Genomic DNA, 12,111 nt, shown 5'->3' with positions numbered 1-12,111 from the left:
TTTCTCCCAGGTTCTATTGGTTTCTTCTCTCTCTTTTTCTTTCCTCACACCCCTAATTTTGTGCTCCTGATACTATATCCAGCTTTCTGTTAACATTCCACCCTGCCTGTTCCCAGTCTCTCACTTTTTCAAAAGCCCCCTTCTGTTGTCTCTGTGCTCTAATAGTATCCTCTGAATTGTTGACTGCTCTGTTCCAGTTGGCCAGTTCTAGCAATCATGCTCAAGGGCCTAATACCAACTGTGCCTCCAGTTGTCCATTCCCAACTATTTACTTCTCTAACAGTCACTTTCTGAGATGTCCCCATCATCTAACTGCCATTCTTACCCGTGTCCATTTCCATGTCACACAGTTGTCCAGTCACTTCTTTGGATTTAATTATTCAAATATATTTCCTGTTGGGGGGGCTTCACACTAAAGAGAAAAAAATATTACTCCATGTATAACCGTTATCAGTCAGGCTTTGAATAAGCCTTGCTGCACTGTAAAAGATTAAGTTGTAGGTTGGTGGTGCTTGCCTGAAACACCATGCTCTGTTACTGTTAGGAGATGTTGATCCTGTTGGGAAAGGCTTAGGAGGGTTCTGCCAGCTCAGAGGCTGGTAGCTCCTTATTTCTCGTGGACATAAGAGAGATGAGAGACTTTCTGAGGGTCTGGGCTAAGCAGTTTTGAGGTAGGAACCCTAGGAGCAACTAAGCCTGAGGACCAAGCTTAAACAGAGATCTATTGTTAGTGTTAGTATCTTTGTTAATTAAACCAAAACCTAGGAAGGGGTGAGTTTTTAGCTAGATATATTATGTGCACTTCAGTTTTGAACCAACTGGACAGGGACCTATACATGTATGTTTTACACCAGTAACGGAACTAGGAATTCTTTGGTCCTGAGGGTTGGTTGTTATATTATGCTAGGGTGACCAGATATCCTGATAAAATTGGGACTGTCCCAATTTTGAGGAGTTTGTCCTGCATCCTGACCAGAGTATGGTCAGGACGTCATTTGTCCTGATATTTTGTTTCTTGGTCTTTGGTGGCAATTTGGTGGAGAGTCCTTCAGTCGTGGACAATCTTTGGCGGTATTTCAGCGGCGGGTGCTTCTGTCTTTGGTGGCAAGATTTATTACCCGTCACTGAAATACCGTTGAAGACCGTCTGCGACTGAAGGGCTCTCTGCCAAATTGCCGCTGAACTCCCAGACAGGTGAGTGTAAAAAACCAAAAAGCTCCCCCCCCCGCGGCGGTCCCGATATTTTCCTCTTAATGTCTGGTCACCCTATGTTTGTCTCAGTAATTATGTTTTCAGGATGGTTATTGACTTTTTTTTGGTAAACAGGACAGGAAGTATTATGTGATCAGAGTTGTGGGGAGACACCCCAAGGTTTGGATTGTTTTTGTGTAGCACTAAGTCCTTGTGGTATATCAGAGGCCCACGGACCTCTCCACAAGAACCACAGAACATACTTATTAGGCAAGTGGTGGGTGGGAATCCTCTTTTAGGTAGTACTTTATATTTATTTTAAGACCTAGTATAACCCCTCTTTGTAAAGCCCTCAGTTCCTTGGACTGCTTAAGAAACAAATTTTTCAATATATAATAAATTAAACAAGTATCTATAGTTAGGAGTTTCCCCTTCAAGGGCTAGTAACTTTTCCTTCCACCAAGCAGCCACCATTTACCCAACCTGATCTGTTTTATATACATATTAGCAACAGTTGCCCTGCTCTCTTACCTTGAACTGTGAAGGGGATTTCTCAGATCCAAGCTCCCGTTTTCCGTGGAGAATTTGCTTTGCTTCATTTGGTAAACTGAGGAGGGTTATACAGCCAAGAACGCTTTTTTTTAGGGCCCATAGAGCCTGCACTGCTCCACCTTTTTGCTTACTGTTAAGATTTACAGATCTACCATGTCGCTCATATGGAGGGAGATGTCTTCCTTTTGTTGTTTTATAGCTATTAACTTTTTATGAAGAAATATTTTGCTGTGTGCTTCAGTGAGACATTTAAAATCTCTCTTATCCATCCTTGAAATCTCCCTCATACAAATTGTCACAGTTTTACTGCCTTGGAATTGCAGCTGGAGGAAGAACTAAGAGTGGGGTCCCAGTCTTGACTAAGCTCCCTAGGTACTCTGGTAATACAAACAACAGCCATGATAGAAATAGGAGTATGTTTTCCTCCAGACTCATAATTTTCTGGCACATGACTCCTGATTGAATGTTGTGTAACCCACCAGGCCTGTAATCTGCAGAGGGCATGAGTTGTTACAGTCTCCTCAGCTAGAGTTTTAGCTCAAGCTGTAGCGGTCTATGCTTTTAGTTATACTGGGAAGTCCCTGGTGCATCAGCTGCCTTGCAATGGGCAACCATGATTCCCCAGCCTCTTTCCAGCCAGGCCTAGTTGGTAGGGAAGAGGAAAGCCTTGAACATGTTTTATTTTCTCTTAATATCTCTGAAGCAACTAGAGCTGCTTGTAGCCTGGCTTGTTTCCATTCCCCCCTCCTTGTGCAGGTTGCCAAGCAAAGGCACCTAGGAGGAGGTTGGGGACTGAGCCAAGGTGGGAACAAGTGGGGTAGCCGCCCTCCAGTGTTCTGACTGGACATCTCCAGTGTGGCCCACTCTAACCACACTGAGAGTTAGGTGAGGCCTCGGGACTAGGGAGGGTGCGCGGCGCAGAGGGCGGTACTGGCTCCTAGGGGGCGCTATGGCGCTCAGGCCGCAGATCCACTAGCTCTGTGACATTGAGGCTCGTCCTCCTTGGGTTGGAGAGGCGGAGTTTTCTAAGGGGGCGGGGTTAGGGCGCAGTTTCGTGTGCGGGCGGGGCTCTCTTCTGGAAGTGGTGGCTTTGGGGAGAGGCGGAGTGATGTGCCAGAGTGGGTGGATCTGTGGGCGTGGCCTTGGCTCGTGAGTGGGCGGGGCTATCTTGAGTAGGTGGCCGGTTCCTTAGCACGTAGTGGGAAGCCGGTAGAATCTCGCGAGTGCTGGCAGGCTCCTGCGAAGCGTTGCGCCTGCGCACTGCTGGCTCAGGGGAGCCGGGTCGGGGTAGCTGGTCGTCGAGCGGGCGGGGATCGTCGCCACCATGAGCGGGACGTTGGCCAAGATCGCGGAGATCGAGGCTGAGGTAAACACGCCCCCGGGAGGGCCCCCGCTGACGGGCTGGGCGGGAGAGCCGAGTTGCCGCCTGCCGGCCAGGCCAGCTGTGGGTCCCCCGGCCTGCAGGGCGCTGCGCCCGGCTGCTGCCCCTTCCCGGTCCCAGGCGGTCGTGTGGCGGCCATGGCGCTCCCTGCGCGGCGGGCGAGCTCTGCGGGAGGCCGGGCTCCGCGCCAGGGTGACGCCCCGCAGCCTGCTGATGGGGGATCAGGACTCCTGGGTTCTCCGGCCTACTCGGGCGGCTGGGGGCTCCTCGGGCAGAAGGTGCCGCGCGGCTGGGCCACCCGAGCCCTTGCGTCTCCCTGGCTGCCCGCCCGGTGGTCAGTAGCGTTGCGGTGTCGCCTTGTGCAGATGGCCCGGACGCAGAAGAACAAGGCAACGGCGCACCACTTGGGGCTGCTGAAGGCTCGCCTGGCCAAGCTGCGGCGGGAGCTCATCACCCCGAAAGGAGGCGGCGGCGGCGGCCCCGGGGAAGGTGGGTAACCCCTGGGGAGCACCGCACTAGCACACCTCTCCAGAGATGTCACTTCCCGCTTCCGGGGCAGTGTGTGGCGGTAGTTGAACGAAAGGGGTGTCTGTTGACGTTTGGATGCCCTAACTTTTTCCTAGGGCAGGGGTAGGCAACCTGTGGCACGCGAGCTGATTTTCAGTGACACTCACATCGCCTGGGTCCTGGCCACTGGTCCAGGGGACTCTGCATTTTAATTTTAAATGAAGCTTCTCAAATATTTAAAAAACCTTATTTACTTTACATACAACAATAGTTTAGTTAAATGTTATAGACTTGTAGAAAGAGACCTTCTAAAAATGTTAAAACGTGAAACCTTAAATCGGAGTGAATAAATGAGGACTTGGCACACCACTTCTGAAAGGTTGCGACGCCTGTTCTAGGGTATGTTTACACAGCAACTGGGAGGGTTGTCCCCATTTCCGGTGGAGAGACTCACTGGATCCAGTCTAGCTAACTACTAAAATTGTAGTGTGGTGCTGTTGCAAAGTGTGGGGGGGGGGCGGGGGGGGAGGAGAGGTTCCCCACTGTAGCTGTCACCAGTATTCTGAGACTGTATTTTTTTTCTTTGTTAGATACAGAACCTCAGAAGGAAATTGCTTTAATCTCTAGGTATTTGTTATGTAGATTTATTTAGGATTTAGTGAAATGGCTGCATTAGCAGAAACCTGAGAGTGGCAATTAAAGGAGCACCTTGCAGTAGCCCTAATTTTTAAATGTGAAAGTGTAGTCCATGTTAGGTACATCTGATAATCAATACTCCGTATTCATCTGAGTAGCCTGTAGGGTGTGCCTCTATAGTAAAGGTACATGGACTACACTTCCTCCTGTTGGAAAGTATATGTCATACTAATGGGCTTTCTCCAAAATCAGAGGCCCTTTGAACTTTCTTGTTAATTTTTGTTTATATTGTAGGTTTTGATGTTGCAAAGACTGGTGATGCCCGAATTGGGTTTGTGGGTTTCCCCTCAGTGGGGAAATCTACTCTGCTAAGTAACCTTGCTGGTGTGTATTCTGAAGTGGCAGCATATGAGTTCACCACACTGACTACTGTGCCTGGAGTCATTAGATACAAAGGAGCAAAGATACAGGTGAGAACATTTTGCTCACAAGGAGGGATATGTAGCTTGGCCCTGCTTGTAGCTGAGCCATCTAGTCTGCTGTTAATAAGTTAGAGGTAAAGTAGTATGTGGGAATGTTTTGAGAAGACAAGTTTAAAAACAAACTTTTTTATTGAGTTTTAACTTTAAACAGTTGTCAGTACTTCTTACTGTGCTTCAGAGGGAAAGTCCTACAGCAGGGGAATTCTTCCTCATTTCATATAACACAAATCACCATGTTTCATTCCACCAATACAGAAAGGGAATAAAAGTTTTGGGTGTTGTGGTGGATAATCAGCTGAATACGAGCTCCCAGTGTGATGCCGTGGCCAAAAGAGCTAATGTGATCCTTGGATGGACAAATCTCAAGTAGGAGTATAGAGGTTCTTTTACCTCTTTGTTTGTCCCTGGTGCTGCTGCTGCTGCAACACTGCAGCCATTTCTGGTGTCCACAATTCAACAAAAATGTTGATAAACTGTAGGTGCTCAGAGAAGAGCTACAAGAATGAATAAAGGATTAAAAAACATTCTGTATAGTGATAGACTCAAGGAGCTCAATCTATGTAGTTTAGCAAAGAGAAGGTTAAGTGGTGAAAGCGTATAAATATCTACTCGGAGAACAAATTTTTGAAAATGGGCTCTTCATTCTATCAGAGAAAGGTGTAACATGATCCAATGGCTGGAAGTTGAAGCTAGACAAATTCAGACTGGAAATAAGGTGTAAATTTTTAACAGTGAAAGTAATTAACCTTTGGAACAATTTACCAAGGGTTGTGGTGGATTCTCCATCACTGACAATATTTAAATCAAGACTGAATGTTTGTTTTTTCTAAAAGCTATGCTCTAGGGATTGTCATGGGGCCTGTGTTACACTGGAGGTCAGACTAGGTGACCTCAATAGTCCCTTTTGGCCTTGGAATCTATGAAAGCTATGTGTAGTTGTCAAAGGGGAAATAATTGTCTATCATCATCTATTGAGCTCACCAATAGATTCAGTAAATATTAGAAGTGGGAGGAGGTCTTGTTCCTTTGTGGGAAGAGACATTCTATATATAATGGATTTCCTTCCTCTCTTCTAAACACACAGCTGCTTGATCTCCCAGGAATTATTGAGGGAGCTAAAGATGGGAAAGGCAGAGGCCGGCAGGTCATTGCAGGTGAGTGTTGCAGGGCTGGAGGAAGCAGTCAATCGCCAATTTAGCCATTATCTTTCATGCTGGTGGAAAGGCCAGGTTTCAGAGTGGTTGCTTTTTGGGCCCTGGAAATCCTGATATGTGCTGTCAGTATTTCTAATGCCGTGGAAGCATTGGTTTCTTTTATGATGGATTTATGTAATTTGTAGAGAGTGGAGGTGTAGCTATTTTCCACTTGCATGACTAGATTGCCTGATTGTTCTTTGTGTCACTATGGTTTCTGCCCTGAAGTACACCAATGCTTCAGAAGCAGACACAACTTAATGTTAAACAAAGCTGTTTTTAATTTCTTTCTCACTTGATTCCTATGTCTATTATTGTGGTACCAAAACATAGACATCAGGATTATTTCAGCCACTTAGTCTCTGATCTGAAGAATCTAACAACTGCATTAGGTGACATTATTTGACCAACACTTAAACTGGTAGCAAAAAACCAAATAGATTATAGGTCAAGAAAATATAGTGATGCTTTAAAAATGTGACATGACATATTCCTTATTGGTTCCCATGGGTTTCACTGACTTCATCAGATGACACCTGCCTCATCTTAAATTCAGCCATGAAATAACTTATTGGTCACCTAACATGTCAGTTTAGTGACACTGAAGACTGAAGTCCTCTGTTAAACTAGAAGTACAGCTGGGATAGTGGGAGTAAATGGTCCCCACATTGCTTCCCCAACTGACTTCAGTTATTACTTTCAGAGGTAAAAAGATAATTTGATTCTTCAGGGCCATTCAATCATTGGCCTCTTGGTGTGCTATCCAGGGTATTAACTAGGTAGGTTTAAGTTCAGAGTAGATGATCTAGTGATCCCTTTTGAGCTTAACCTTATAGTTCAGAGATTTTGACATTTTTTATGTGATGTAAACATGAGGAAATAGACTGAGACTAAAACTTTAGCTCTTGTAGACTTCTGAACAAAATTCAGATGGTAACTAAATTGCAGTTGCTACCAACGTAGGTAGGGTTCAGCCCACTGATGGTATCTCATCTTGTCACCAACTTTGATGGCCTTTTTTTGGTTTTTCTAGCGGTATTGTGCTTTTGAAAGCGTGTGTGAATTTACCCTTTTGAGGAACTTTATTTTCTGATCCTCAGTTGCTCGAACCTGTAACCTAATTCTGATTGTTCTGGATGTACTGAAACCACTGGGACACAAAAAGATAATTGAGAATGAACTGGAAGGCTTTGGAATACGGCTGAACAGTAAGCCCCCCAACATTGGTTATAAGAAGAAAGATAAAGGTGGCATCAACCTCACAGCTACTGTAAGTATGGAAATTGCAACAGGCTGTTGTGATGAGGGATTCAGAAAGCTGCTTGATTCTAGGAAGATGCTTCTGCCATGAATGGAGAATCTGGAACCACTGGTTCTGTGATTAGGAAATGGTCTTCCTTCTGCATTGAGGGTGCTCATTGTTGCTGCAGTGACCTTCTGGAGGCAGTACTTGTCATAACTAAGTGAATGGAAGTGCTGCTTCTGAAAACATCTTACTACAGCCATTAGTGGGACAAGCGGGATCAATAAGATAATGCCATGAATTGAGGTTCCTCTCCACTGTCCCCAAGCCATCTATGCCAAAAGCATCCACTCCAGTGATGTGCAATATATTAATTATTTCTGGTCAGAATGTAGTTTGTGCTAGGTGCTAGCAGTAGTATTGTAATAGCTGACTGAATGTAAACACCTCCATTCCCTATCTAACATTGTGTCTATGTATACAGTGCCCTCAGAGTGAGCTAGATGCTGAAACAGTGAAGAGCATCTTGGCAGAGTATAAAATTCACAATGCTGATGTCACACTGCGCAGTGATGCCACTGCTGATGACCTAATCGACGTTGTTGAAGGAAACAGGTACTGTGGCAGGGCATGGAAATCCTGCTGCATGATTAGCATGCCTACACTTAAATTACAAAAATGCTATCCTACAAAGTCTATTTCCAGTACAAGCCAAGATATTGATGCAGTTTCACTAGTCCTTGTTTCATACCCACCCTCAGATGGTTTTTCTTATGAGAGTAGAAGGAAGTAATTTTGGGTGTTGCTGACATCCTCATGTCACCCTGTTTCCTTCTCTCTGCAGAGTTTATATCCCATGTATTTATGTATTGAATAAAATTGACCAGATATCCATTGAAGAACTGGATATAATTTACAGGGTGCCACACTGTGTACCAATCTCTGCTCACCACCGCTGGAATTTTGATGATCTGTTGGAGAGAATTTGGGACTACCTGAGGCTGGTGCGAATGTGAGTTCTAATGGCTGCTGATTTTCTGCATAGTTAGGTAGAGGATTAGCTGGGAGTCCTCATTCATCCATTTTAGGTAGAATGGCTTCCTACAAGCATGTTGTCATAAACAGATAGCTAAGGGTTAATGTTCCCTTTACCTGTAAAGGGTTAAGAAAGGGAACCAAACACCTGACAAGAGGACCAATCAGGAAACCGGATTTTTCAAAGCTTAAGGGAGGGAATTTGTGGGTTTTTCTTGGTCTTGGGTCTTTGTCTGTTCTGTGCTCTCTCAGCTATGAGAGGGTCTATTTCCAGTCCTTCTAATCTTCTGTTTCCCAGTTGTAAGTACAAAGTTAGCAAAAGTATAGTCTTTTAAATTGTTTTGCTGTATTTGCATCTGTGTATCTGGCTGGTGGAGTCTTTATGTGTATTTGGCTATAAGTACTTTAAATTGTATTGTTTTTGGGTAAGGCTGTTTATCCCTTTTCTATTGTTTATTCATTTTCTATAAGTTGAAAACCCTGTATCTTACCATCTAGGTGACAGAGAACTGTTATTCTATTCTTTCTTTCTTTTTTTATTAAAAGTTTTGCTTTTTAAGACCTTTTGATTTTTTTTTTCTAGTTGACCCATCAGGAAATTGGTGGGAGAAAGGAAAGACAGGGGGGAGGGGAAAAACTGCTCTCTGTGTTTAACTCTCCTAGTGTCCCAGGGCGGGAAGAAGCTACGGAGGAAGAGAGATAGAATCTTTTCTGTTTCCTTGTCTTTGGGTTTGTCTCTTTGTGGAAGAGAGGAGACATGCTTCTTGGTATTGTGATGTAAAGAGGTTGCATCAGTAACTCTCAGGTTAGCCCAGAGAGGAAATTCTGGGTGGGAGAGAGGTGGGGGGAATGGTTTATTTCCCTTTGTGGTAAGACTCAGAGCCTCTGAGTCTTGGGGTCCCCCAGGGAAGGTTTTGGGGAGACAAAAGTGAGCCAAGACACTGGAAATTCTTGGCTGGTGGCAGCGATATCAAATCTAAGCTGGTAATTAAGCTTAGAGGGGTTCATGCTAGCTTTTCAGGTTATGAACGCTAAGGTTCAAATCTGAGTAGGAAAGCTATGACACAGGTACAGAATGTTGTCATCAAAAATCTGTTTGATATGTAAATCAGAGGCCATGCAGTTTGTCTGCTGTATGATTGGGATAACAGACAAGAGAGCTGTTTACTCAGTGTTGGGATCTGTGTTGCCTTACTTCAGAGGTGGGCAAACTACGGCAGCCCTCGGGACTATCCTGCCCAGCCCTTGAGCTACTGGCTGGGGAGCCTAGTCCCTGGCCCCTCTCCCGGAGCCACGCCGCCGGGCAAGCCACATGCTGGCCTGCCACTCCCGCTGGGCAGTGTGGGGAGCGCAGTTGGCTCTGGCCAGGTATCACGGTTGCGAGCTCCTGCTGCTTGTAAGGGAGTGGGGGGCCATGAGGGGCAGTCAGGGTGGAGGGGGTGGTTGGATGGGGCAGGAGTTCTGGGGGGCAGTTAGGGGATGGGAAACAGGGAGGTTGGGTGTGGTAGTCCTGGGGGGGCCTGTCGGGCTGGGGATGTGGATAGGGATCAGAAGAGCAGTCAGGGGACAGGGAGCAGGGGAGGTTGGATAAGGGGGTGGGATCCCAGCGGGCAGTTAAGGGCAGAGGGTCCCAGGAGGGGGTGGTCAGGGGATGAGCAGAGGGTGGTTGGATGGGGGGTGGGAGTCCCTGGGGCAGGGGTGTGGATAGGGGTAGGGGCAGTCAGGGGACAGGGAGCGGGGGGGTGGATAAGGAGCAAGGGGGGTTGGATGGGTTTGGGTTTTTGAGAGGGGAAGTCAGGAGGTGGGGAGGGGGCAGATAGAGGCAGGGGCCAGGCTGTTAAGGGAGGCACAGCCTTCCCTACCCGGCCCTCCATCCAGTTGCACAACCCTGATGTGGCCCTCAGGCCAGGAGGTTTGTCTACCCCTGCCTTACTTCCTTGTAGGAAGATGAGAGAGATGCTGTGAAAGATAACTTATTTTTTTTTTTTTTTTAAAGTTAAAACAGGACTCCCACTACAGTCTCAAGAATAATTGTTCAGGATGTGTTTTAGGGTGGTGTGGAAACGAGACCCTGCTGTGTTAAAAGGATGGGGGGGGGGAGGGAGGGAAGGGAGGTAGCGCTTGTTACTGACTGACTGCTCATTCTGTATTGCAGCTACACCAAACCTAAAGGACAGTTACCAGACTACACTTCTCCTGTGGTGCTTCCTGACTCCAGGACCACAGTGGAGGATTTTTGTATGAAGATTCACAAAAATCTCATTAAAGAATTTAAGTAGTAAGTACTGTCTGCAAAAGACGGTTACCATATGCCAGAAATGCAGTAACCCTCATTTGTTTCCCCCTGCCATGCAGGCACTCAGGGAACCCACTCAGCTGGAACCTGGTGCCAACTTCCCCTCTAGCTGGGGAGTGCTTGATTATTCTTCCCCCGTTCCCCACCCTGCATCTTCCCTGGTTCCCCTGCAGCTTCTGACATGCCACAAAACAGCTGTTCACAGTGGGTGGGAGGGAGGGGGAAGAGTTGGTAAGTGGGGCTGCTGGCAGATGAGAGGCACTGGGGAGGCAGAAGGAGCTTGGCTGCCAGTGAGTGCTGGTGAGCAGCACCTCCTAATTTTTCTCTGTGGGTGCCTATGGGGGTGACCCTTTGCCTGTACTCACTCAGTCCTGGCCTGGACCTGCTGTGTGGAGGGGTAAGGTGCCTATCCCACAGCCCCCCCTCCAGAGTTGCTGTGGCAGGGAGAGGTGCCTCTCCCCCACAGCCAAGAAGCTGCTGTGGGGAGAGAGCGGTGGGGGAGTCCTCTCTCCCTCTGCTGTAGCACCCCAGAGCCTGCACTCCCAGCTGGTTCCCTCACCTCCCCCACCCCTCTGCCCCATTCCTGAGACCCCACCCCCTTAATTTTATGTGCACCACTATGAAGGTGATGTGTGTCACATCACTTCCATATTGGTGCACTTAACAATTCATTCTGCACACAGGGGGGGAAATATTAGAGGGAACACAGTCTAACCATAGAATAGGAGTGGTAGAAGCACTGTTTCTTTGCTATTTGGTCTCTGGCTTGCTTGTGAAATCCTCTTCTGGGACTATATATGTTTAAAAGCATGAAAATAACCATAATCTGCATAAGTAAAGTACATATCTGTACAAAGAATGGTTTTGCTTTGCTTGCTTAATCGTAGCTGTGGCTGCTTCTGTTCCTCAGTTGGAGTTGAGACAAAGATCATATGAGCAGGTACCTGTATGTGGGCAAAAGGTAACTTTTATAAAGCTTCCTTTTCTATATACAGACTAGCACCTGCCTGTCACAGTAAGCAGGGTCTTATATGGCACTTCCTTGCCTTGTAAGTTATTAACTTTTTTTCTCTCCCCTTCAGTGCACTGGTCTGGGGTTCATCTGTTAAACACAATCCACAGAAAGTTGGCAAAGATCACACGCTTGAGGATGAGGATGTCATTCAGATTGTGAAGAAATAAAATTGTTCCTGCTAACTTGCCATGGTGGCTGATGTGATGTCACTTTCTTCCCTGCTGCTCAGCTTTGAGTGCTGAAGACCAGACCTTGTTAAGTGGAGGGGGAAGATTACTTTTAATAGTTGCTTACTTTATGTCCTTGGCACTATCACTATAGGCATGTTTAATTCTTAAGCCCTCCTTTCAGAGTAGGAAGCCCTGATTCTACCAGCCTTGACAGAAGGTGTGTGTTTGCTTAAATATTTAAGGCTTTATGCCTTGCAGCTCTGGTTAATAGCTGATTCCTCTTATCTGGCTGTAGTTCAGTGATACAGAAGGCTGAGGGCTGTTACCCTATGCTATCATCTCATTAAATATTATGCTATGTGGTAGGGTTATTGACCTACATTTCACTTTCTGTTGACTAAAGAGCACAA

General features: G+C 46.4%; 1 protein-coding gene across 2 annotated transcripts; it reads left to right on the top strand.

Annotated features, from left to right (window-relative positions):
* The first annotated feature begins 2,979 nt into the window (after positions 1 to 2,979).
* On the top strand, positions 2,980 to 11,718 carry DRG1 (developmentally regulated GTP binding protein 1). Of its 2 annotated transcripts, none has more exons than XM_032773722.2 (9): positions 2,980 to 3,109; positions 3,490 to 3,613; positions 4,562 to 4,737; positions 5,834 to 5,903; positions 7,043 to 7,212; positions 7,670 to 7,800; positions 8,105 to 8,197; positions 10,376 to 10,498; positions 11,599 to 11,718. In XM_032773722.2, the coding sequence occupies exons 1-9, from the start codon at positions 3,068 to 3,070 to the stop codon at positions 11,696 to 11,698; spliced, it is 1,029 nt and encodes a 342-aa protein (XP_032629613.1). In that variant the 5' UTR covers positions 2,980 to 3,067; the 3' UTR covers positions 11,699 to 11,718. The 2 variants fall into 2 exon arrangements, with proteins under 2 accessions (XP_032629613.1, XP_032629612.1); XM_032773721.2 differs by having other exon boundaries at positions 8,030 to 8,197.
* Positions 11,719 to 12,111: the final 393 nt, after the last annotated feature.

This window comes from Chelonoidis abingdonii, chromosome 22 (assembly GCF_003597395.2).
Source record: "Chelonoidis abingdonii isolate Lonesome George chromosome 22, CheloAbing_2.0, whole genome shotgun sequence".
Taxonomy (NCBI): Eukaryota; Metazoa; Chordata; order Testudines; family Testudinidae; genus Chelonoidis; species Chelonoidis abingdonii.
This window is presented reverse-complemented; position numbering and strand designations above follow the sequence as displayed.